The following is a 23,204-nucleotide window of genomic DNA, read 5'->3' as shown; positions in this document are numbered from 1 at the left end:
TGTCCATCTTGTTAATTAGAAGCCCTTATGAGCCAATTAGCTCTGACAACAGTTGCAGTTCAGAGCAGACTGAGCGGTAAGTGCAGCAGATGTCTGCACATCTAAGATAGAGTTGCCATACTTTCTCTGTTCCCTGCCTGTCTTCATTTAGTTGTGGCAGATTCAGAAATTAGCCTTTTGGATACTTTGTGCATTTAAGATATTCACAGATATAAGTACCTCACGCTGGTCAATGTCACGATTTTTATTGGCTAATAATTTTAGCATCTGTAATCTGTGTGTTCTATTTTAGTGGATAGACTTGACATTGATAATCGGGTAGCTTGATCTCTTTTGCTCTTGTCCTAATTGATGTATGGATATAAACAAGAGTTATGACTGCAGCGATCCAACACTATCTTCATCCAAAGAATTAAATCCAATAATGCGTAATGTGGGCAGATGGGCCTCCACCATTAACATTCGGCTCACTGCGGAGAGCGCCACTCCACAGGTTCAAATTATCTGTTTGTTTCTGCCCTCAAGTACCCTCAAAAAAGCTTTTATCTTTTAATTTGAAATGATTGAAAAGTTTGAGGAAGCGCTCCAAAAAAATAATTGCCTCCTGAAGATTTATTTTCTTCTCTTGATAAAGTCTTGATCAAGAAAGAGCCAGGATGACGTGCGTTTTGTTTTTGCAGCGATCATTTGTCAAGGTCGTGCTCTTGATGTTTGCCTGGGAAGCTCAAGGTGCAGCATTAAACTAACTGGGATTTTTCGGGGGTTTTCGTAATGCATTCAGAGACGTGTAACTAGTGGTACTTTATTGCCATTTGAAGGGCAAGTTTCTTTTCTGTTTGTACGATCATAACCGAAGAGACTGCAGACTTCTCCTTTGCATGATTTTTGTCCCATCTGACTTATTGAAGGACATGAGCTGAAAGCAGGGGACATGTTTAAAACTTCCATTATGCAAATATTCTCCTCTACACTGTTTTGGCCGTGAGATCAAACGAGGGAATATCTAAAAAGCAACAGTGCTCAACACAAATCACAGTGCTTGCCTTTGATTTCCTTGAGTGGAGTGCGATGTTTCCTTGAAAATTCAAGAGAGCGTCTCATTGTCATCGACTGCCTGGATACTTGCAGTTGCATTTGCCTTGTTTCTAATTTAGTTTTAGCTCTAAATCTGTCTGTTGTGATGAAGGGCAGTGCATAAAAATCTACTTAAATGCATGCAATTAGCGCTTAGGTTATTGTCTATGTGAGACATCTTCCATGCATCAATATTTATTGTTTTTAGGATATCTGTGTGCAGTATTATCGTTGTTAATTGTGAAATAACTGTTATTAAATTTGTTAATGTTGTGCAATCACCCCACTATGGAAGCATTTTTGCTTAAAAAAACTACGAAAAGCACATAAAGGTTTTATTTAAAAGAATAGTTCACAGCCCCCCACCCCCCGAAAAAAAATACTATAAAACAATACTTTCTGTTAAAGTACATTATATCATGTCATTATATTTTTTTAGCAAAGTACATGAGCTTTTTTACCTATAGTTCTTTGCAAAAAACCTTTGCACAGTCCCTCCAGTTTCCCGCAATCCCAGAACCAAGCACAAAATCAACCAAATGGTAACATTTTTGCCATCCTGCAAAATTTCTCATTTCATTGCAAAATAATCACATAAATTAAAATTATTTCATAAAAAAAATATAATATATAAAAAATATGTAATTAGAAACTTTTAACAGTCCTACAGACACAAATAAGCACAGGACCCTAAAACAGAGTACACGGAATCAAGTGAAAATGTTCTTGGGCTTTAGACCTGTAGTCCGCCCGTGCCTATTAATTCCTGACCCGCATCCGCACTGCAATTGACACATTAACTCTTTCACCGCCAGCGTTTTTAAAAAAAAGTTGCCAGCCAGTGCCAGCGTTTTTCATGATTTTCACAAAAGTGTAATGCCTTCCAGAAAATGTTCTTCTTCAAATAAATAAACATGTAATAATACCAAATGAAAGAACAGACCCTCTGCTTTCAAACAAAAAAAACCCGTTTAATCCTACCTTTAGTAGTTCTTTTATAATCAGCTTTTGAATATGGGTAGGTTTCTGCAAAAACACCACATTTTGAGCAAAAAGCAGAGATAATTCCATTTTTGTGACGGACTTTTCATAGAGATCCCATTCAGAGCGATCTTTAAAACAGACACGGACATTCAGCAGCTTGCCATAGGGCAATACTTCCGGTTTTAAAAAGTGGATAATAGCGGTATTGCGGAAAGACGGAAATACTCGTCATTGGCGGGGAAGCGTTTTCTCTTGATTGACGAGATATCTCGTCAATGGCGGGGAAAGAGTTAAAGGGACACTCCACTTTTTAAAAAAATATGCTCATTTTCCAGCTCCTCTAGAGTTAAACATTTGATTTTTACCATTTTGGAATCCCTTCAGCTGATCTCCGGGTCTGGCGCTACCACTTTTAGCATAGCTTAGCATAATCCATTAAATCTGATTAGACCATTAGCATTGTGCTAAAAAATAACTAAAGAGTTTCGATATTTTCCCTATTTAAAACTTGACTCTTCTGTAGTTACATTGTGTACTAAGACCAACAGAAAATGAAAAGTTGCAATTTTCTAGGTCGCTATGGCTAGGAACTATACTCTCATTCTGGTATAATAATCAAGTTTCTTGCTGCCGTACCATGGCTGCAAGGAGGTGCATTGATATTACGCAGCGCCCGAAAATAATCTCCTGCCATTGAAAGTTACTAAGGGACTATTTTTAGCTGCTGCTTAATATCATTACAAATGCTGCAGCCATGGTACGGCAGCAAGAAACTTGATTATTACGCCAGAAATTTTACGCCAGGCTTTGCACTTGAATGCTCACACACACACACACACACCAGAATGTCCATCGGCAAAAACAGGTACACAAAGACCGTTATATAGTTTAGGGAAACTGTAGTTTTGGACGTGTGGTTATTGGATCCATGCATTACTGTATAGGTTTTTAAAGTGACAGTTGTCAGTGTTTTTCAGTACCTTATTACAACACTGTTTGTATGTATGTTGACCTTGTACTTATTTGACCTATTTTCATTTGCTTGTCTGTTCTTATTTTATCACTGACTGTTAACTTGATTATTACTTGATAACTTAATTTAATATTAAGCATTTTTGGTATCCCAGTTTTAAAAAAATCACATTTTTTGCAAATTTTTAGAAATTACTGCATCAAAATCAGCCATTTTGATCTTAAAAAACATCAGGAAAAGTCTGATTGCTGGTATGTACAGTAGTGTTCGTTACCATATCCATCAAGATTTTGAAGTTGTCTGACCAATCGTTTAATGTGGCTCTATAATGTATAGTCTTGCATGATTTAGAGCACAAGGTGAATCAAAAATCATCTTTAACAGAGAAATTGGCGGTTTGATGTCCTTGTGATAAATATGAGCTGTATCAGCCTGTCATTCTCAAAAATCACATAGCATGAGACAGTATGAATCAACACAGCGATGAAGGCGTGTGTGTGTTTAGCCCAGATGTTGAGTGATTATACTGAGCAGGTGCATTAGATGACTGGTGTCTGATGAAGGATGGCTTGATAAAGGCATTTGCATTTACTGTATGTCACTGTGTTGTGGACATGCCGCTACATTTGCATTTATGCATTTGGCAGACGCTTTTATCCAAATCGACTTATAGTGCATTCAGTGTATACAGTTTTTAGTCAAACCCATGACCTTTGGGCTGCTAAAGCAATGCTTTACCAATTAAGCTACAAAAACCATACATACATTACATTTATGTAGGTGGTTATCTTTCAACTTGTATGCGAAAGTCCATATTTGTTCAACAACCCTTGGGTTCATTTTTTATTCAGACTGTAGCAGTCATAGCCCTCCGCCAGAGATTATTGCTTTCCTGCGTGGTACAATAGATCAATCTTCAGAAAACAAGGCATCTGTTGTCTTTGTGGATGATATATTTATCATGTCTTTTTGGGGAATGACATATCAGCTGCCAGGTTTGCTGGAAATTAAACAGCTGGATAGAGTGTTACCAAGTTCAATTAAAAGGTTTTATCTCTGCTCTCCAGTGAGCAACACAAACACGTCTGGCTGTGGGCATCGCCCTTGTACGCCCTTATGTTTTATGATTTCTTATTGAAAAAAACATTCCCCTGCAGTTCGGACCGGTGAGGGGAAACTCATGCTGAAATAAAAAATAAATGGACAATAGGGAACAGGCGTGATTAAGAATAATGACACTGTGTTGTCCTGAGTTATTAAATTTTGTCAAACGTACGGTCTCATACAGTTCAGTACAGAGTGCCTAAAGAGGAGCAAATACTCATTATGAAGGTTACATGCCCCTTCTGTGCTCCTTCAAATTAACACTGTTAACAGTAGAGTATTTTAATATGTAACTTAATAGGTAACTTAATTGTTAACTAGACTAGATGTTGTCATAGCATTGATGGACTGACTGGATAAGCCAAAAAAGGTTTTTGCTAAAAAATCTTGTATCATACGACAGTCAAATTTGTTAAATACCAATGAAATGACTAAAGTGAAATTGGTGAAAATATGGCATTTCAATTACTGACTATTAACTCTTTCCCCGCCATTGACAAGTTATCTCATCAATTAAGAGAAAACGCTTCCCTGCAAATGACGAGAATTTCCAGCTTTCCGCAACACTGCTATTATCCACCAGGTTGGCGCATTTCCGCTACTTTTACAACCCGGAAGTAACCCCTCACGTGAAAGGGAAAGAACTCCGTGTAAGTTTTAAATATCGCTCTTCATCTGATCTCTATCAAAGTCCTTTGCAAAAATGGAATTATCTCAGCTTTTTGCTCAAAAATTTATGTTTTTGAAGAAACCTATCCATATTTGAGAGGTGATAAAAAGAGAACTAATGAAGGTAGGACGAAAAAAAATTTCTGTTTGAATGCAGAGGGTCACTTCTTTCATTTGATATATTGTATGTTTATATATTTAAAGAAGAACATTTTCTGGAAGGCATTAAACTTTTGTGAAAATCATGAAAAATGCTGCCGCTGGCTGGCAACTTTTTTTGTAAAACGTTGGTGGGGAAAGAGTTAACCTTAAAGGACAACACCACAGTTTTTCACTATTTTACTATGATCTTACCTCAATTTAGAAGAATTAATACATGCCTATCTTTATTCAATGTGTGCACTTAATCTTTGTACATCTCGCCGTGAATGTGTTAGCATTTAGCCTAGCCCCATTCATTCCTTAGGATCCAAACAGGGATGAATTTAGAAGACACCAAACACTTCCATGTTTTTCCTATTTAAAGACTGTTACATGAGTAGTTACACGAGTAAGTATGGTGGCACAAAACAAGCTTTTGGCGGAAGAGCACTTAGTTTGCAGTACTCGACCTCAGGCGCAGTAATATTGATGGAAGTTTGAGGGAGAGGGAAAGTATTCAGGAGTGATGATGTTACTGTGCGTCGAGGTTGTAGTGCTGTAAACTAAGTGCTCTTCCGCCATACAATATATTGTATACATACTTACTCGTGGAACTACTCATGTAACAGTCTTTAAATAGGGAAAACATGGAAGCCTTTGGTGGCTTCTAAATTCAAACCTGTTTGGATCCTAAAAAATGAATGGGGCTAGGCTAAATGCTAAAACATTCACGACGTGGTGGTCAAAGATTAAAACATAGTAAAATGTTGAAAAATTTTGTTTTCCTTCAAAGTGAAATTACTGAACCTAAACATAAGAGCCTGATAAAAAAATGGGAATTTACAAGAAAACATGTCAGATGCACTTAGAGGGTTTTGCCTCTGAACCACTATGAGTCAAAAGTTTACTGAAAAGGGTGGTCTGGGGTACAGTTCGCTTCTGACTAAATCAAAGAAGTGAATCGCTATTAATGACGCGCGTGGGGGTGTTTGTGCTCATTAACATTGATTAAAAGTTTTGGTGTACATGCCCCCTAAATGTCATTGTAGAGAAGGAAGAATGATTTCTGTAGAACATATTGGAGGGGCATTGACATTTCACAGTGTGATGTCATAATCTTACATCTCTTACACACACTTTTGAGCAGTATTCTTTCAATTTCACACTGCGTATATGTTACATTTCACATCCACCGATAACAGTGTAATGCAGTTTTTTGAGCGTTAGCAGCAAAAATAGGAGTTAATTTAAATGGCAAAGTTAAAGCACTGCCATACACCGGCTGCACATGCCAATGATGTTGGCAGCCTGTGGAGAGTACGGGCAAACTTTAAGGTATCAACAGGCTGACAAATTAACCAGCTTGTTACAAGCCTTGGTAGGTTGCCTATTACTTTATGTCATTAAGCACTTAAACACTTAATTGAGATGTACCTTCTCCCCAAGATGGAAGTCAGTAGTAGCATTCATCATTTATGTACTTAAGGAGTATTTTCTTGGGAAATCAATAATCATCCTTTAGATATTATTTATAGTGGTATGTTTATATATATGCCTGGAATATAGGAATGACCTTGACTACATCTTGACTTTCATCTTGTTTGTTTTTCAGTGTACTTGTTTTTTAACATGTGTTTTTTAAAGAGTAGACCTATGGACCTATTTTTAACCCAGCATTGGGTCAAAAAGGACATGCGCAGCCGTTGTGTCAAATTAACCTAGAAAATGTTTAAATTTGACCGAGCAATTGGTTAAAACAACCCAACAGGCTGGGTTTATTTCTTTTTGACCCAGCATTGGGTTAAAAATAACCCAGCATTTTTTAGTGTAATAATGGTTGTTGATATCTGCGTCTATTTTGGTCGGGTATAGACATGATAAATGTATGGTTTCAGCATATATTACATTTCTTCCTTGCTGAGTACATGCTCTGTTTTTTTTGGCAGTATCTATTATTATGAAAAATGGTGAAGTTCTGATAAGTTTTTATCTCTGCGATAGAGCCATGTGTTATAAAGCTAGTTTTTCTTTCAAGGGCATCAGCAATGTGAGCAAACCATGAGTTTTATTCTTTTTAATATTAATTAAAGGTCGTAGTACCTGCCCCAGTATAAAAGCAGTCTGGCTGGCCTACCGCCCATGACAGCAGTGCTTTTCATCTGCTATATGGCAGCCATGCTTTTGTCTGTGTTCACTTTCCTATGACTTTAAGTGATGATCATTTGCCTAATGGTTGTTTGGTTGGTTATAGATATTAAGCCTGTCAATAATGTAACAGTTGGCTTTGAACTATTGAGCTATAACTATAAAAGCGGGACAGTCTCTCCGCTATGGTATAATTAAATTTCAGAGCTTTATTTCTTGGCTTAATTAATGGGGTAGGATCCTGTGTGACACAAATTGATAAGGAGAATTTGGTGAAAGAGGACATATTATGAAGTCTTAGGGAGAGAAAGCTCTCAGTGGCAATATGGACGCATCAGTTGAATGAGAATCTCATATGGGCAAGGTCTTGTGACTCAGAGGTTGGTACTCCCACTTCATTCATCACATGCTTACAAGAAAACTTGAAGGTTTTGACAGATTCTCACCCTAACTTTTTAAGCTACATACACTTACTTTTATGTATTTTGGGGGCACTTTTATCCAGTGATTTGCTGTGCTTTCAAAGTACAGAATACATTTTTATCAGTATGTGTTGTTCCTGGGTATTGAACCCACAACCCTGCATGTTTGCGATTGGCCTAAGCTCTCTTTCGAATTGGAGAAAATATGCAAATAAAACAAAACTTTAGAGGCAGACATATATTGCACACACAAATCTATTGAATAAAAATTAAGTTTAATAATGTATCATAATATAATGTTGCGTTTTTGCATGGGAGAATTTAGCATTTACATGCAGTGCAAATGGCTGTAATTATTTAAATTTGTATTTGTTAATTAATTAAGTTATGTTAATTAATGTTTAGTGTGTGTCAGTGATTTTTTTTCACCAAACTAAGGCCTGGTTTTACAGCTAAGCTTATACATGTAATCTTGATACTGATATATTTCATGATATCTCAGGTCAAGTTGTTTTCAGTTCAAATATGCATTTTGCTGTGGGACTAAGCTTTGCAAAATCAGGCCATTATGTTGTTCTCACCATAAAGTGCAATTTTTCGGGCAAATATGAATACCATATTCATGGTGTCTGACATTGACAATGAAAAGGTTGTTGGTTACATTGTCTGACAATTAATTTGTAAACAAAAATAGCCCTGACAGTGTGAACTGAACCCAAAGGAAAGCGGAGGGTCTTGTATCACTGAAGGGGCTTATTTCGCAATAACAACCTGCTGCCTATGCATTATCCCGCTTTTTACAGGTATTTACCTTATAAGTAAGGTAAGGAATATTAAGTATTGATTTGAAATATTTTATAACGAATGAGTCTTCTACCGCGAAGGAAAACCTGTTTACTTTCGGTTAAAGATAAGACAACACTTTCAAATATCATGAACACACTATTTGGTTGAATCATTTGTAAATCTAATATTACATACATATTTATATGTATTTTTTGTGAAATATTAAACTGTACCTGTCAAAATATGTTATCAGTTTTGAGAGGTTGATAAGCCGTTTAATAAGGCATAATAATTTAAAACTTTATGGCATGAAGAATCTGCAGCTTTTTCTTTTGTTTAAGCTACAGCATTTCAAAGAAAATTTTGTGTGGACAGCAAGCCCACTATAGACCTGGTCACCATAAGCATGTAATTAAATGGCTCTCCACTACATACTTGGTAACAATAACAGATCAATGTCATACTCAATTCTGAGCCAATGAAAGTGACATGTCCTTTATGTTAGCAGTCAATAGGGAGGCCTTTGTTGAATAACCGACTGAGCCAATTTCATAATCCATGTTCTGAAGAGCTAATCAGGTCATCACCATGTGATGTTCCTTGGAAAAAGTTAGCAGATGAATTTTTAAAGGTCGGTGCTTCAGTGATTCTAAGTGGATTGCTTTAAATATACTCCGGAACAAATGTACTGAAAGTATACCTTCAGGGAAACCTAATTTAGACTACAGACGTCTGCAGATTTTGTTTTGTCATGAGTTCATGGAGGGCTTCGATTTTTTTTTGCCTTCTAGATTTTAATCTGTTTGATGTCTGAAAAGTTATCTTTCCATGTCATTCTGGAGAAATGTCCCAGCCAATTCAAAACCTTATTTCCAGGCCCTGATTAATAAAAGTATAAAGAAATATCAATACATGGGCATATCAGTATATTTTCGATACTGTATTGAGTCTCAAAAACGGAATATAATTTTTTTCCCTAAAAGATTCAATGTTTTGTGGGTACATCCCAGCCACTAGATACTATAGCAGTCATCTCTAAATCTGAAGAGTGACTGGAGGTACTTTCTAAGGTTTGCATATGGGAATATGTTGACAGCTTTTCTAAAAGATCTCCTATTGTATTCCATAAAAACATACAAGAATATCCCAATATATTGTCTTGCGTACAGTACCGCAATGTAGCGCATTGCATTGTACCGCAACCCCTGTATTGCGACACGTTTCGTATTGCCAAATTCTTGCCGATACACAGACATACTATTTAATTTGCTGAGATGTGAATGATTACTTCATTTACAAAACTGCTACACCAAATAATTTGTTAGAGTTTATGTATGTTGTTTTGATAAGTTAGGCTTTTTATAAATTTTTTTCTGTTCTGAAGAAAACACTATCAGTTTGTTTGTTTTGGGTCATGAAATTGCTCAAAGAACATTATATTAAAGGCATAGTTCAACAAAAAAATTAAATTCTCTCATTATATTTACTCACCCTCCATTTGTTCCAAACTTGTATTCATTTCTTTGTTCTGCTAAATGCAAAGAAATATTTTTTTTGAAGAATGTTTGTAACCAACCAGAGCTGGGGCACCATTGAGTTCCATTGTAGGAAAAAAATACAAAGGAAGTGAATGGTGCTCCATATTAGTTTGATTATTAACATTTTCAAATGCGCACGAATACGCGAATAGTACATTAATTTTACATGTCATTCAGACATATCTTAATAAAGTTATTGTTTTTCTACTTATATTAAAGGTCACGTTCTTTCTGATCCCATTTTTTAAACCCTAGTTAGTGTGTAATGTTGCTATAATAGTATGAATAATACCTGTAAAATGATAATGCTCAAAGTTCACTGTCAGGCGATATATTTTCTTTAACAGACAGGGTTTCCGCGGGGTTGTAAAAGGTAGTAAAAGTTAGTAAATTAAATTATGCCAAATTAAGGCCAGTAAAAAGTAGTAAAAAGTAGTAAGCGTCATTTGACGAGGTAGTAAATTTTCGATTGCCTTTTGTATTGTGATGATGCCTGAAATTAGTTCAAATCACCTGCATATCTGGGCAAATAATCAAAGATCTTTCGTCTCTGGGATGTGATCAAAGCCTGGAGTGGAGCCAAATCACGTTCCTCTCTCCGCTGTAAGCGTTCTGTAATCACTACGGACCGGATCCACTCCGGGTTTTCTGACTGTATCACGTTAAGCTGAGGTAAAACTTTTTCAGCTAGCATGGACAAACTTATAATGCAGGAAGGCTCCGATGTTTTGAAGATCGATAAAGGTGTAAAAGACGATTGACTTGGCTTAGCGAAATAATGAAGATTGGCAAGCCTTTCAGTTCGTGGGATAAGAAAACCAAACAGGTAATTGCGTGTCTTTGCACAGTATGACTAACGTAAGGGGTCCTGTATTTTGGGGGTAAATGATTTCTCACGTTACTGATCATCCGCAGCACGCTTTTTAATGCTATGCTGATATAGCCAGTGGCTGGTACAACGGGTTTGTTTAACTCGTGGGTAAACTTTATGTGGCGCCACAACAACCAAAGGTCAGATGACATCCACATCCCTTGAGAGCGATTGACGAGGAATCATAAGAGGAGACTGCTTCCGAAATGCTCTCGCGGGACTTTGATGTCATCCACCTGTCGGTTCTTGCAGTTGCATTTGCGTGTGGTCACAAAAACGTAACATTTGTACATATATTTAAGCACAGCAGTTTAAAAACAGGTGATTTTAAGCCATTCAAACACAAACAACAGTGCGTCCGCTGTTTCTGTGCAAGAGGAGCACGCAAGCCGCGCATTCGATTCTCATTGAGCATGTGTTTTACGTATTTTTGCCGCTTTATTGGCCTTAAATAACACATATGCCTCAAAAATCCCGTCTTTGCAAATATCCTCATATAAACACGACCATTTAGGTCTTAGGAGAAAGTAAACAGCAGAAACATTGCGCATAAACTAGCACATCAGCGCTGCCTCTATTGTAACATAATATTTTGTTGATAAATGTACAGTTATTCAATTAACAACTGTCACTATGGTTACAGACATCCTGTGCGAATTAATGAAAAATATAGAGTATATAAGCATTAATGAATTCTTGTTTATGTCATTACAGTAATTGATGGTTGTTCATGGTGCATTCACTAATGTTAACAGTTTCAACTTTGATTAAAAAATTATTAGTAAATGCTAAAATAAATACATTTACAATTAATAAATAATTAATAAAAGATTAATTAAAGGTGGTGATATTCATGTTTTCTTTTTATACAGTATAGTGAGTTATTTAGCTGTTTCGCCTTAATCTGAAATGCCCTGCAAACTACAGCTACCTATATGCCACATGAGACTTCAATATGGAATTTATGGCAAAAAAATCTTCCCTTAAAATGCTATTGGTCTCGCCTACATAAAGTGTTAGGTAAAGGAATATGACTTGGCCTGAAAAATATTTCAGTCAGAAGAATTTTTTCACTTTAATTCTTTTTTGTATGTTATATATGTCAAAATCTGTGTAAATAATAGAAAGGTCGCTGATTAACACTTGCAATTCAGTGTCGTGATGGTTTTAAAAAATATTCTGAAGGTAGTAAAAAAGGTAGTAAAAAGTAGTAAATTTAACTTAAGGATTTCTGTATAAACCCTGACAGAATTCGCCTTTCAAAGCCTACAGCGAACGGCCGGTTTGGACTACAGCCCTCTACTTCCTGCTTTAATGATGTCAGTAGAACAGTTTTTTGACTAAACTCCGCCCACAGAAATACGTCAGTCACCAGCTAAGCTAACGGCAAGCTAAGCTGCTATCGAATCACAACACACTAAACAAGCTACACAATCAGAACCCGATACGTATTTCTGAAGGAAGGACTTTATAGAACAAGGAAGACATCAGCCCATTTTGAGGACAGTGAAACAGGCGGTATACATATAATAAAAAAAAGCGTTTTTTACACATGAAACATGAACTGAGGTTAAATTGCGCACTGTAAACATAATCAAGGCTTCAAAAACACAGAAAGAACGGGACCTTTAAGTGGCAACTATTTGCTGTGTAGAATTACTTTGATCTTAATTTATGAACTGTGTTTCTCTATATCTACCATGTTCTGTGAGGGTTGTATAGGTCTGTCATTTTCAGGAAAATTTTTTAATTAAAGTTTGCAATTGGTGGCCAAAAAGGTTTCGAAGTTTTAGCCCTTGCTTAATGTCTAACAGCAAAGTTAATGCTATAAAGAAGAGGTTTTGTAGGGTTTAACATGATGCCTACAGTAAAAATCAATAGACAATCAATCTCAATTTCACATCTGTGAAGTTTTCACAGTGCTACCCCGGGGCAAGGTTTTAAGAGCGTTTCAAAGAATAATAAAACAAATTTGACCTTAACTCTAGTTTGAACCCCCACAACGTGTGTTGTGTGTTTTCGTGTTCAGCTTGTTTATACCACCGAGGAAACCATTGCCATAATGGCGCTTGGTATTCAAAAGGTTAGAACATTTTGCAGAAAAACTTGTTGATTGAAATGCTGGCACACCCTCTTGGCTTCGTTTTTGTCTAACGCGTAAACTGTTTATGTTTTCAATAGTTGAAAAGGGCAGCTGCATCCTCAAGTGTGCGCTGACATGCATGCATCTACAGATATTTCAGTGATGGACCGGCTTTGTCGGGCATAATTGTTATGGAGATGCCACTGATCTAGTAAAGGCAGTGCGGCTGATGACTAATAGCTGGTGATGGAGATGGAGAGAGAGAGATGGATAAATTGCAGATGGTGCTTTTTGGCTGTCAACAAAGCCAGGCTGTTTTCCGAGAGAAGATCTATTAGCACAAATGAGAGCATGCCACAAGTCTCTACTGTTGTGCCGCACGCGCTCTCACGATGTTCTGATTTTGCTCCATCTTTGTCGTCTGTGTTTGAAGGCAACACTGCATTGCGATGAAATCAAACAACACAGCCGATATCGATGTCATTTAATTCTGCCCTTTTCATCTGCTATTACTTCGGCCCGGGTTACACCCGGTGTTAAAGACTTTTTTAAGATGTCAAATCAATCTTTACTGTCCCCAGAGCACATATATGAAGTTTTAGCATATAAATAATATATTATAGCATGTTAAAATTGCCACTTTGTAGGTGTGTGCAAAAATGTGCCGTTTTGGGTGTGTCCTTTAAAATGCAAATGAGCTGATGAAATTCAAACACTGATCACAATGATGTTGATTTGTTGCAATTAAAACTCAATTGTGCTTTTCTCTGCACTAAATGGGAGTGCTGTGGTTGTATAGTGCAGATTAAGGGGTGGTATTATTATAATAAGAGCTCCTTATGACATCATAAGGAGAGACAAATTTCAACAACCTATTTTTTCATGTGCTTGTAGAGAATGGTTTACCAAAACTAAGTTACTGGGTTGATCTTTTTCACATTTGCTAGGTTGATAGAAGCACTGGGACCCAATCATAGTCAGATTTTCATGTCATGGCCCCTTTAAAATAAGTTTTGGGTGAAGTGATTCTTTGTGGTCAAGCAAGACTTATCTATATCTGTACCATGGCTGTACTTACTCAAATATGTTCAGTTCTTCAAAAATAACTTTTCAATATAACTCACATCTCCAAGATTTTATCCTCACATGCATTTTGTTTGTGTGCTGGTGTCACTCACTATTGTGAGATGATCAGATCATATTTTGAAAAGCTGTGGCACGAGGAGTGTGCACAGCTTTGATAAATTCATTATGAACGTGGTCACGCTAGGATCAGCCGTTACAGTCCTCAAGTGGTGATTAATAGAAAAGATAATGAATGATTAATTACTGTGGTACCATCAGGGCCCATTTGAGAGGAAGTCATTGAGGAAACCTCTTTGTGCCAACGCTGAAGAGACGCCCCCACAGACGACAGGGTCGCCGGTGCGATACGTGCATTGTCAAGGACAGTGCCACCTTCCTGCGTTTCATGTTTATCATGAGCACAGGGAGAACTTCATTCTGTAATTTCTGAGGTTAGACTGACTTTGAGAGATTCGAAGTGAAATTGTGTTTAAGTGACAGTAATCATCTATTTAAATCACTTTAGAGGAGGTGCACCTATATAATCTAAATACTTTGCTATAACGTGAGATGTTTCCAATATGCATCTTTCTCCTTTTGGTGAGGAGTGGCTCATTTTCTCTCTTCATTTGCAAAGTAACATATGAAGAGTTCAGATCCAAATCCCTCTATGTGCGTTTGATATGTTTTCTTGTAAATCATTATTTATTAGGAATTTTACCTTAATAGCAATGAAGGTAAATAAGGTTATTGGTTACACTTTATTTTGATAGTTCACTTTACATATTCTACACTACAAATTTCAAGTTGTTTAAACTTAAAATGTAAGGGCAACAAGTAATTTAAATTTTTTTAAGTTAAATGGCTTATTACAACTTTATTTTTATAAATTATAGCAACTTCTAAATAGTCAAAAAAGTTGAAATAACTTAAATCTTTAAGTTTAAACAACTTAAATTAATAAGTGTATAAATAACTTTGTGACTACATGTCAACTAACTTTTATAAGATTATTAGTATACTGTAAGTGTAAGGTTAGGGAAGAGGTTATGGTTTGTAAAATAAGTTGACATGTATAGTAAAGTGATCTAAATATACTGGACTGTAAAGATCACATGTACTGTTAAGTGAACTTCAATTGGGTAGTTGAAAAGTATTAGCAAAGTTACTGACTTGTTTAAAGTGGGCTATCGAAATAGTGTTACCAGATTATTAGTCGGTAATTGAAATGCCTTATTTTCAGAAATGTCACTTTATTGGTATTTAACAAATTTGATTGTCTTTCGCTACAAAACCCTCTAAGTGCATGCAAGCTTTTTTTGATCCCCCACTTCTTTAAAAAGACACTTTTATCAGTCATCTTTAGTAGAGAAGTAAAGTGCATTATATTTATAGTCGAAATGTAACATACATTTTGAATTTGGTGCCTATTTAACAGAGAAAAGGGGTGTTTCTAGTTTCACCCCCTCAACAAAGATATTGGACTTTCTGCTTTCAATGATGCAAAATGATGATTTTACATCATTGAAAGAAGGAAGTGCAACACTGAAATCTGTATTCCTCCTGTCTCAGCGGCAACTGAGGAAATGATGCACGACCATTCAAAAACATGACTGGGGTTCTAACTATAGAAAGCTTAAAGGAATAGTCAATTTTCTTAAAAGATGACCTAGACGAAAAGTTGTGGTTTAAAAGAGCATATTTTTTATTTTTCTTGTCAAAAATGACAATCGTTTCGCTAGATAAGACCCTTATGCCTCGTTTGGGATCATTTAGAGTCCTTTGAAACTCTGTTGAAAAAAACTGTTACGTGTTGAGTTAAGTGTTAAGTGTTGGTGTCCATTAAAGTCCATTAAAATGAGAAAAATCCTGCAATGTTTTTCTCAAAAAACATAATTTCTTCTCGACTGAATAAAGAAAGACATCAACATTTTGGATGACATGGTGGTGAGTAAATTATCTGGATTTTTCTTTTAAGAAAATGGACTATTCCTTTAATGCAAAATTCCTTCTATTCTGGCAGCCAAAAACACAACAAAATGACATTTTAAACTAAAGTCAAAACCTCTAAAGGCTGGTTCACACGGCAGGATAATTAGGCAGATTTTAGCCCCGATTCACCCCTTCCGACAATCTTAAGGATGCTCCGATAATCGTAAAATAAACTGATCAGATATTCTTGCCGTGTGTGGTGTGTTTAGACTGCTCTCGTCTACTCGGAAGGACCTCGGGACCGCTCAGATCTCAAATCGGGGATATCCAACATGTTGGATTTTTTTGGCCCGATTTCTTCTCGTCTGTGGTGTCTCCTGCGGACAAACGAGCACGCAGCCTGTGGACTGTGACATGTAGCCAATCAGAAAGCGAGGTGACGAAGCAGCGAGGAAGTACCGGGAAGTCACGGGTCATATTTACTGCATCTCATGCATCCAACTATGGACTAGACCAAGGGTAAAACAGAAATTGCGCGCAAACGCAATTTTCGGTTAAAAACAAACTGCAAACTATCGCCACTGCATCCTCTTCGTCCGCCATGATTGTTTACTCTGAAATCACGTTTGATCGCGAGAGATTTTGCGAGATTTCCCGTCTGACCTGGGACTGCTCGGGAGTCAAATCGGTTCGTGTGTGATGTGTTGATTTTGCCATGTGGCAGCGCACCACTAACTGTACGACCAAAACTGTTAGACCCGCGATGTTTTATCGCCGTGTGTGGGGTCTCTCAGGGTTGGAAAATCGGCCGACGATTTTAAAGTCGTACCGTCTGTACCAGCCTTAACTTTTTGTACGCCTACTATAAGTTCCTACTTATGTTTTGCCTCCAGCTAGAGCGGTGACGTCAAAGTGACGTAGGCGATTAAGGTGTCTATATGTTCCTTGTGAATTCAGGTATATTTAAGTAACATATAACCTACAAAATCATTAAGCAAATCAGTTGTTAGACCTCTGTGCCATTTGCTTGTGCTCTCCTCCGTGTATGAAAACTATGTGCATGCACGCCTGTGTGTATTGAATCCAGTAAATTTGTGAGGAGGTGAAGATGATGCAAAATGACTGTGAAATCAAGCAAGTGACAGTACGTCGGCAGTTTGTGAAACAATTAGAGTTTAATGCAGTGCATTTCACTTCGTCACAAAACCAATAACAATCAGCCTCGTCCTTGGTACCCAAATCAGCCTGCATTTAGATATCGATTGACCACTGGTGAGGGACACACCATTTTTTTTTATATTAATTATCTAGAGATGATAGAGGCATCATCTAGGACTCCTGATTTGAAATCTTTTTCTGAAATAGTGGAACAGTCTTTCAACGTTTGTCTCCTATCTTTCTTATGATATGTTTTCCTGTATTGTAATGTTATTGTTGATAATGAAATGCAATGAAACACACTTTACACAGTCTTTGAATGCTCAGTGAATGTTTAATTGAACATTTGTGTTCATACTCCTTGTGGATTTCTCATGAACATGAAGTAGAAGCATGTGATTGAGTTTTCTATATTGTGTTTTATTGATCTTTTGTGGCACAGTCACACACACACAAACATTGACCAATACGCACTGACATCCACACATTCTGATGTCAGATGAAGAGTTGGTATCGATAAATAAATTGCTGTCGGCTTCAAAAGTGCTTGTGGGCAGATATTACTCCAGTATGTTTTGAATGCACAAACAAAGAAAACCATGCAAGTGTGCACGTAATAGATAAACCGGCTCCATCATAGAGACAAAATAAACCGCGGCTTCTGTTATGGATGAGGTTTCGTATGAAAGTTGCGAGCCCTACTGGGGCAGCAAGCCAGTCAGTGGAATGGAGAAATTACAGGCAATGCATCATTAATTAAACTCCACCACTGGAATACTGATGGCCACGCAATCAATGGCAAAATAATTGCTTGTCATGCATGTTGTGGCAAGAGAAATTTCCTTCCAGTCTTCACAGGCATTTGATTAGCCAGGTCCTCCAAACTTTTTTATATGGAACAAATGAATTATTCAACCACCTGTTTCTGTCGGCACTGGAATACAGCCAGAGTGCCATCAATGCCCTCACTCGCTTTAATTTTTTCCCTCTCTCTCTTTGTCTCCCTTCACTTTGTTTTTCTGTCTTTGCTCACTTCTCTTCTTCCTACTTCATTTTCTTTCTCCTCCAACCTTTTCTTTATCTCGAACTTATCACATCCCTGTAAAGTGCTTCACACCTGTTTGAATCGCGCCAGGAACCGGATGCTGTATGCATTCAATGAACATGTCAGTCCAAGAACTGAAGCGTTTCACTTATACTGTCAGATTGAATGCCTCAACCACTTTTCTTTCTGCTGTTGATATTTTTAACAAAGAGAGGCAAAGTTGCTAAGAGTCAACTGAAGCTTTAGACAGTTATCTGACAGTTTTATGTACATTTATTTATGTTTCTTTCTGCCCACTACAGCAATTGATGAGGGAGAGGCAGCAGATGGCAAGTCGTCCTTTCGCCTCGGTCGCGGTGACTCTGGATGTGGCCGGTGCACAAGTAGAGCTGCTCCAGGGCGGGATCGAGGTAAGTGTGACCTGTGAACTCAATATTCACCCATAGCATTTTGAGTTTTACTGCTACTACTTATTTTACAACTTCAAGTATATAGGTCTTGCTGATGCATTAAATATTCATAATTTGTTTGTGGGGAAGCTGTAAAATGTATGAAATATTGCATTTATGTTAAAGGCACACCATGGAACTTTTTGGCCACTAGGGGGTGCTAGACATGTATTTTTCACGTCTAGCGCCCCTAGAGCCCACAAGCGCCGCAGCACTGTCGCAAAGGAAAAGAAGACAACTCTTTAGTTCACAAAGTGTGCCTTCCAACATGTCATGTGTCATATAATATAATTTCATGGTTTTATTTTCATCAAACGCCAAAAAAATCCAGTTGTAACGGTGGTCGCTTGGTTAAAGTTTATATTTTAAAAAAATATTACCCTAAAGGGAAATCGAACCTGGATCGCCCGTGTCGTAGGTCCATGACGCTACCACGGTGCCACAATGTCACGTGATATAAGTCTCTCTGTAAACACTCCAAGCAGCCTCCAGTAAAATTCACGTAAAAAAAAATAGTGTTCGGGCGCCAGACAGGACTCATGCAAGCATTATAACATTACTTACTAGTACAAAAGATTGAAGGCCAAGTCAGCATCGGTCAGAAACCCCTCCTCCTTCTTTAGTTCTCGCCAGCAAGCAAACGCTGGCCCAATATAATTGATCCTCGTCCTTCTTTTTATTCTGTCACTCTCCCCTTTTCTATTTCTGGTCTTCTCTGACAAAACCTTGGGTTTCTTTTTCTTAGTTGCTGCTTCGGCCATGACAAAAACATCAGGAAAATTAATAGTTGCGCTCTCACGTCCGAATTTGAGGAAGTGGAGAAAGTGACGTATGCCGTAAAGCAGCCTTTTCGTTTTTTGTTTTGTGCTCGGGTTACTACCCGAAACCCCAAGTTTAAAAGTACAAGTAAAAGCGATACAGACCCCGTCAGGCTATGATGGACATATCATTCAACCTATTTTAAGTCGATGTACCATCACAAGTGTCTTGAAAATATATTATGAAGGTTGAAAAACTACAAAGTGTCACTTTAATGCAAATGTTTTATTTGACCTTTGCATTTCCTCTAACTATTTTAAGGCCGGACAGACAAACAAACAGCTAGATGGCTGTGACAGATAGATAGACGGACAAGCTCAGACAGATGGATATACAGACACTGAGCATTTGGAACACAAAATTATTTTGACTATTTTTATTAAGATACATTAGAAAACATTATTAAACAGCACTCTAAGATGCTTTATTCTGATTGGCCAGTTGTGACATTACAAGGTATGTCATTTTGAGATAACAACTTCCTGAAACTAATAACTCAGCGTAAGCCAGATGCTGCAAATTATTTTGACAGGTACGGTTTAATATTACACAAAAATTAAATATAAGCAGTGGCGGCTCGTGACTGCTCCTCCGAGGGGCGCAAATTCAAAATATGTGTTCAGAGTGTCATGTGTGTTGCTTGTGTTTTCAAAATATGTGTTTGTTGCGTCATGTAAACCATGTGCATCAAGTGTTTTATCAAAATAAGTGCCTGCTCCACACACTTTAAAACCTTTTATGATAAAAGAGACGATCACGTTCACAAAATACACGCAAGACACTTCCTTAACACTAAACTCTGATTATGCATGAGATTATGCCAGTATCTAGCAAACGCGAGCGTCCTTTTATCATAAACCCTTTAGACACATCTGCAGCAGGCACTTATTTTGACAAGACACGTGATGCGCATAGGTTCACTCGACGTGCCGAGCACATATTTTGAAATTACGAACCACACACATGACGGGCTACATACATGTCGTGACGAACTTCGCATCGTGCGCCCTCAAAAAAAAAGAAGTCACCGGCTGCCACTGAATATAAATATGTATATGGTACTGCATTGTATCCCCATAGCATTTAAGATCTTTGCCATGGCAGTAAAGTACCAAACAGACAGACAAATAAATAGACTTTTTTTGTGTGGCGCATATAAACTTTTAACATTTTTGTTATGTTGTTTGCTGTGGCGTTTCCAAACAGAAACAGTTTATGATTTGACATCTCTAATATAAGTGCAGAAATATATACTCTAATATAAGTGCAGCTATATATAAATATAGCAATTATACACACACACACACACACACACACACCTGATGAACTTGATGCATCTCTCCAGAATCCATTAGTGCAGAGTGAAGTGGTGCTCTGCAAACATTACGGGCTGCTGGAGGACATGCCACAAATGAAGGCGGCAGAAAACAACATTGTCGTCAATCCTCCAGCTGAACACAAGTTAAACACGGACCATTTTACACAAACTTCAGACGCACTCTCATCAGCACATACTTCTCATTTATTGAGACGCCTGCCTTTCAAGCCACTTAAGTTGCGTGAAATTGCATCCACAAGCCAGCTGTTCAAAATAAGTTTTTGTTAACAGCGCTTGTTTATCAAGCATCCTCTCTACTATAAGTGAAGTGCAGCATCTTTTTTGTGTCATTTGGTAAAGCATTGCATTAGCAAAGCGTATGGGTTTGATTCCAGGCTACACACGTACTGATAAAATGTATACGCACTATAAGTCACTTGAAATGAAAACATCTGCCAAGTAGGGGTGTTCTCAACCTAAGGATTTACATATTCGAATCAGAATTGTCGAATATTTCTATAGTCGACCGATAGTCTAATCATATATGTGTGCGCATGGGTTGGGAGGGGCACTAGGTAGTCAACAATTGGTTAACTTTTATTTTCTTTCACAAGCAGCACACAGAAATCAATTTCTGATAAAGTGACCAAAACTGTCTTTCAAGTGATGAAGGAAGACAAAACTGACAATGCATTTTAATCCTTTTTAAGTTAAAATGAAAGGCAATATAAACATATGTTAAATGAGTTCTTATTTTAAAGTCACTATCTACATAACATAAAACAAAGATATAACAAATCATTTTGATAACTTAACTTAAAAAAATATGTGATTTTGTGGGAAGCCCCGGCTACAGTTCAGCAATCCTTATATAATTTTGAGATTTAGCGCGTCAAAGCAGTCATGACCGAAAAAATACAAATGACATATAATTTGTGATTGTTACTGAAAATTATAAAAACTAAGCTTTATATACAATTCCTTAAATGTTAATTTATAACAAGATAAACACTGAAATTAATGATAGACAAATACGCTTTATTATTTTGCACAAAAATACCTGCTTGCTTGCTTTAATAATCTCTGTATTCACTTAACACCTGATGATTCTTATATAATTTATTTCAAGAATTTCTTTTCTGTCATTTAAACGGGAACAACGACCATAATATTAAATCACAAGAGAGACAGTCGTGTCTGGCATAAATAAATATAGGTTCGGTCATCGCCGAAATTTACAAAAACGGCTTACCTGTTTTAAAATTTAACTTTTGACAAGATATCCACCCTGTTTTAAATACATTTTAAAACTTATGACTGTCAAAAAAAATCCTTTTTTAATGTTTAGTTTGATGAACTCCTAAATATAAATCCTAAATATGACACGCAGAGAGCACTATAGCGCATTCGGCTAAATTGCATGCGCCAGCACATGATACAATGAAAAGCAATCCAAAATTTACGTCTTTAATAAATAAAAGATATATAATAAAGTAACAAGGTGCCGAACAAATATGTGTAAAATGCCTGAAGTGCATGGAAACAAAACGCAAGCCAAATAGTTAAATCAGATAACCCTGAGTGATTTATAAATAAAATAAAACCAAGAAATTGTTAAAATAACGAAAGTATAGCTTTGTCTTTTTAACTGCAGAAACAAAGAGACAACTTTGCAATGCATGGAAACCTCTTACCATATGGACGAGTAGCCCTGTCACGGGGTTGTTGGATTTATTAACGCATTTTTAAAATATTAATTAAAGCTATTTCTTCACATATTATTTGCATAGGATTATCATAATAGACTGTAAATAAATATATTTGGAGAAAACTGTTATATGTGAAATCAGATGTGTGCACCCATATACGGCCAAAATTGAATGATCCTCATTTCATAACACATCTGTGACGATTCGACTGTGAGATTGGTAGTCGAATCAGGCTTCTCCTATTGATGCATCGAATCTTCGACTATTCGGGGTGACCCCTACTGCCAAGTGGATAAATATACACGTGTTATGTGTGTTATACGGTAAGAGAGTCTGTTAGCTCAAAAGCTCTTCAGTCAAGAATGTAACCAGAAATACAAGCAGTTGTTTAGTGGCTCTGTGTGCTGTCACCTTTAGATGGAGAGATGTCTTTTGTGACTGGATTCCTGCTGTTTATCCCTTAGCCTCTTGAAGGCTCAATTTCCACCAGTGCGAATTTCCCAAACAGTTGCCAATGGAACAGCGGCTTGCCTCGGGAGACCCGCCTGGAACCGTCAATTTCAAAGACATCTGTTTCAGCTCTCCGCTCAGTCCCCCAAAGCTTTGATTACAATAGCTTTTTAAGCTCGGGTTGAAGATATAGAGCTTAGCACAGGAATATTTAACTAAGCGCAGACAGGCCCCCCAAAAAATCAATATTTAGTAGAGCTTCTCAGCACTTTTATAATTCGCGTGAATGAGCAAATTTGTGCATTTCTTAGATCCAAAGGAAGTTTTAGTCTTTAAGCACACAGTCTGGCTAATGTTTTCTTTAGCATATGTGGCCCCTCATGTCGCTGTTTCCCCGGGATTCATCATATGCAGAGTGATCAACATTGACACTTCTTGGAGTCTGTTGCGGCAGATCCAGATGTTGGCC

At 37.2% G+C, this 23,204-nt stretch overlaps 1 protein-coding gene across 1 annotated transcript in view; it reads left to right on the top strand.

Annotated features, from left to right (window-relative positions):
- atrnl1b (attractin-like 1b) overlaps positions 1-23,204 on the top strand; it is a 126,101-nt gene that overhangs the window by 84,556 nt on the left and 18,341 nt on the right. Inside the window, exon 27 of the mRNA XM_073867025.1 lies at positions 18,293-18,400. Within this exon, the coding sequence (XP_073723126.1) occupies positions 18,293-18,400 (108 nt within the window). The remainder of the gene's footprint in view (positions 1-18,292; positions 18,401-23,204) is intronic.

The sequence above is a fragment of the Misgurnus anguillicaudatus genome, chromosome 4 (genome assembly GCF_027580225.2).
Source record: "Misgurnus anguillicaudatus chromosome 4, ASM2758022v2, whole genome shotgun sequence".
NCBI classification, from domain to species: domain Eukaryota; kingdom Metazoa; phylum Chordata; class Actinopteri; order Cypriniformes; family Cobitidae; genus Misgurnus; species Misgurnus anguillicaudatus.
This window is presented reverse-complemented; position numbering and strand designations above follow the sequence as displayed.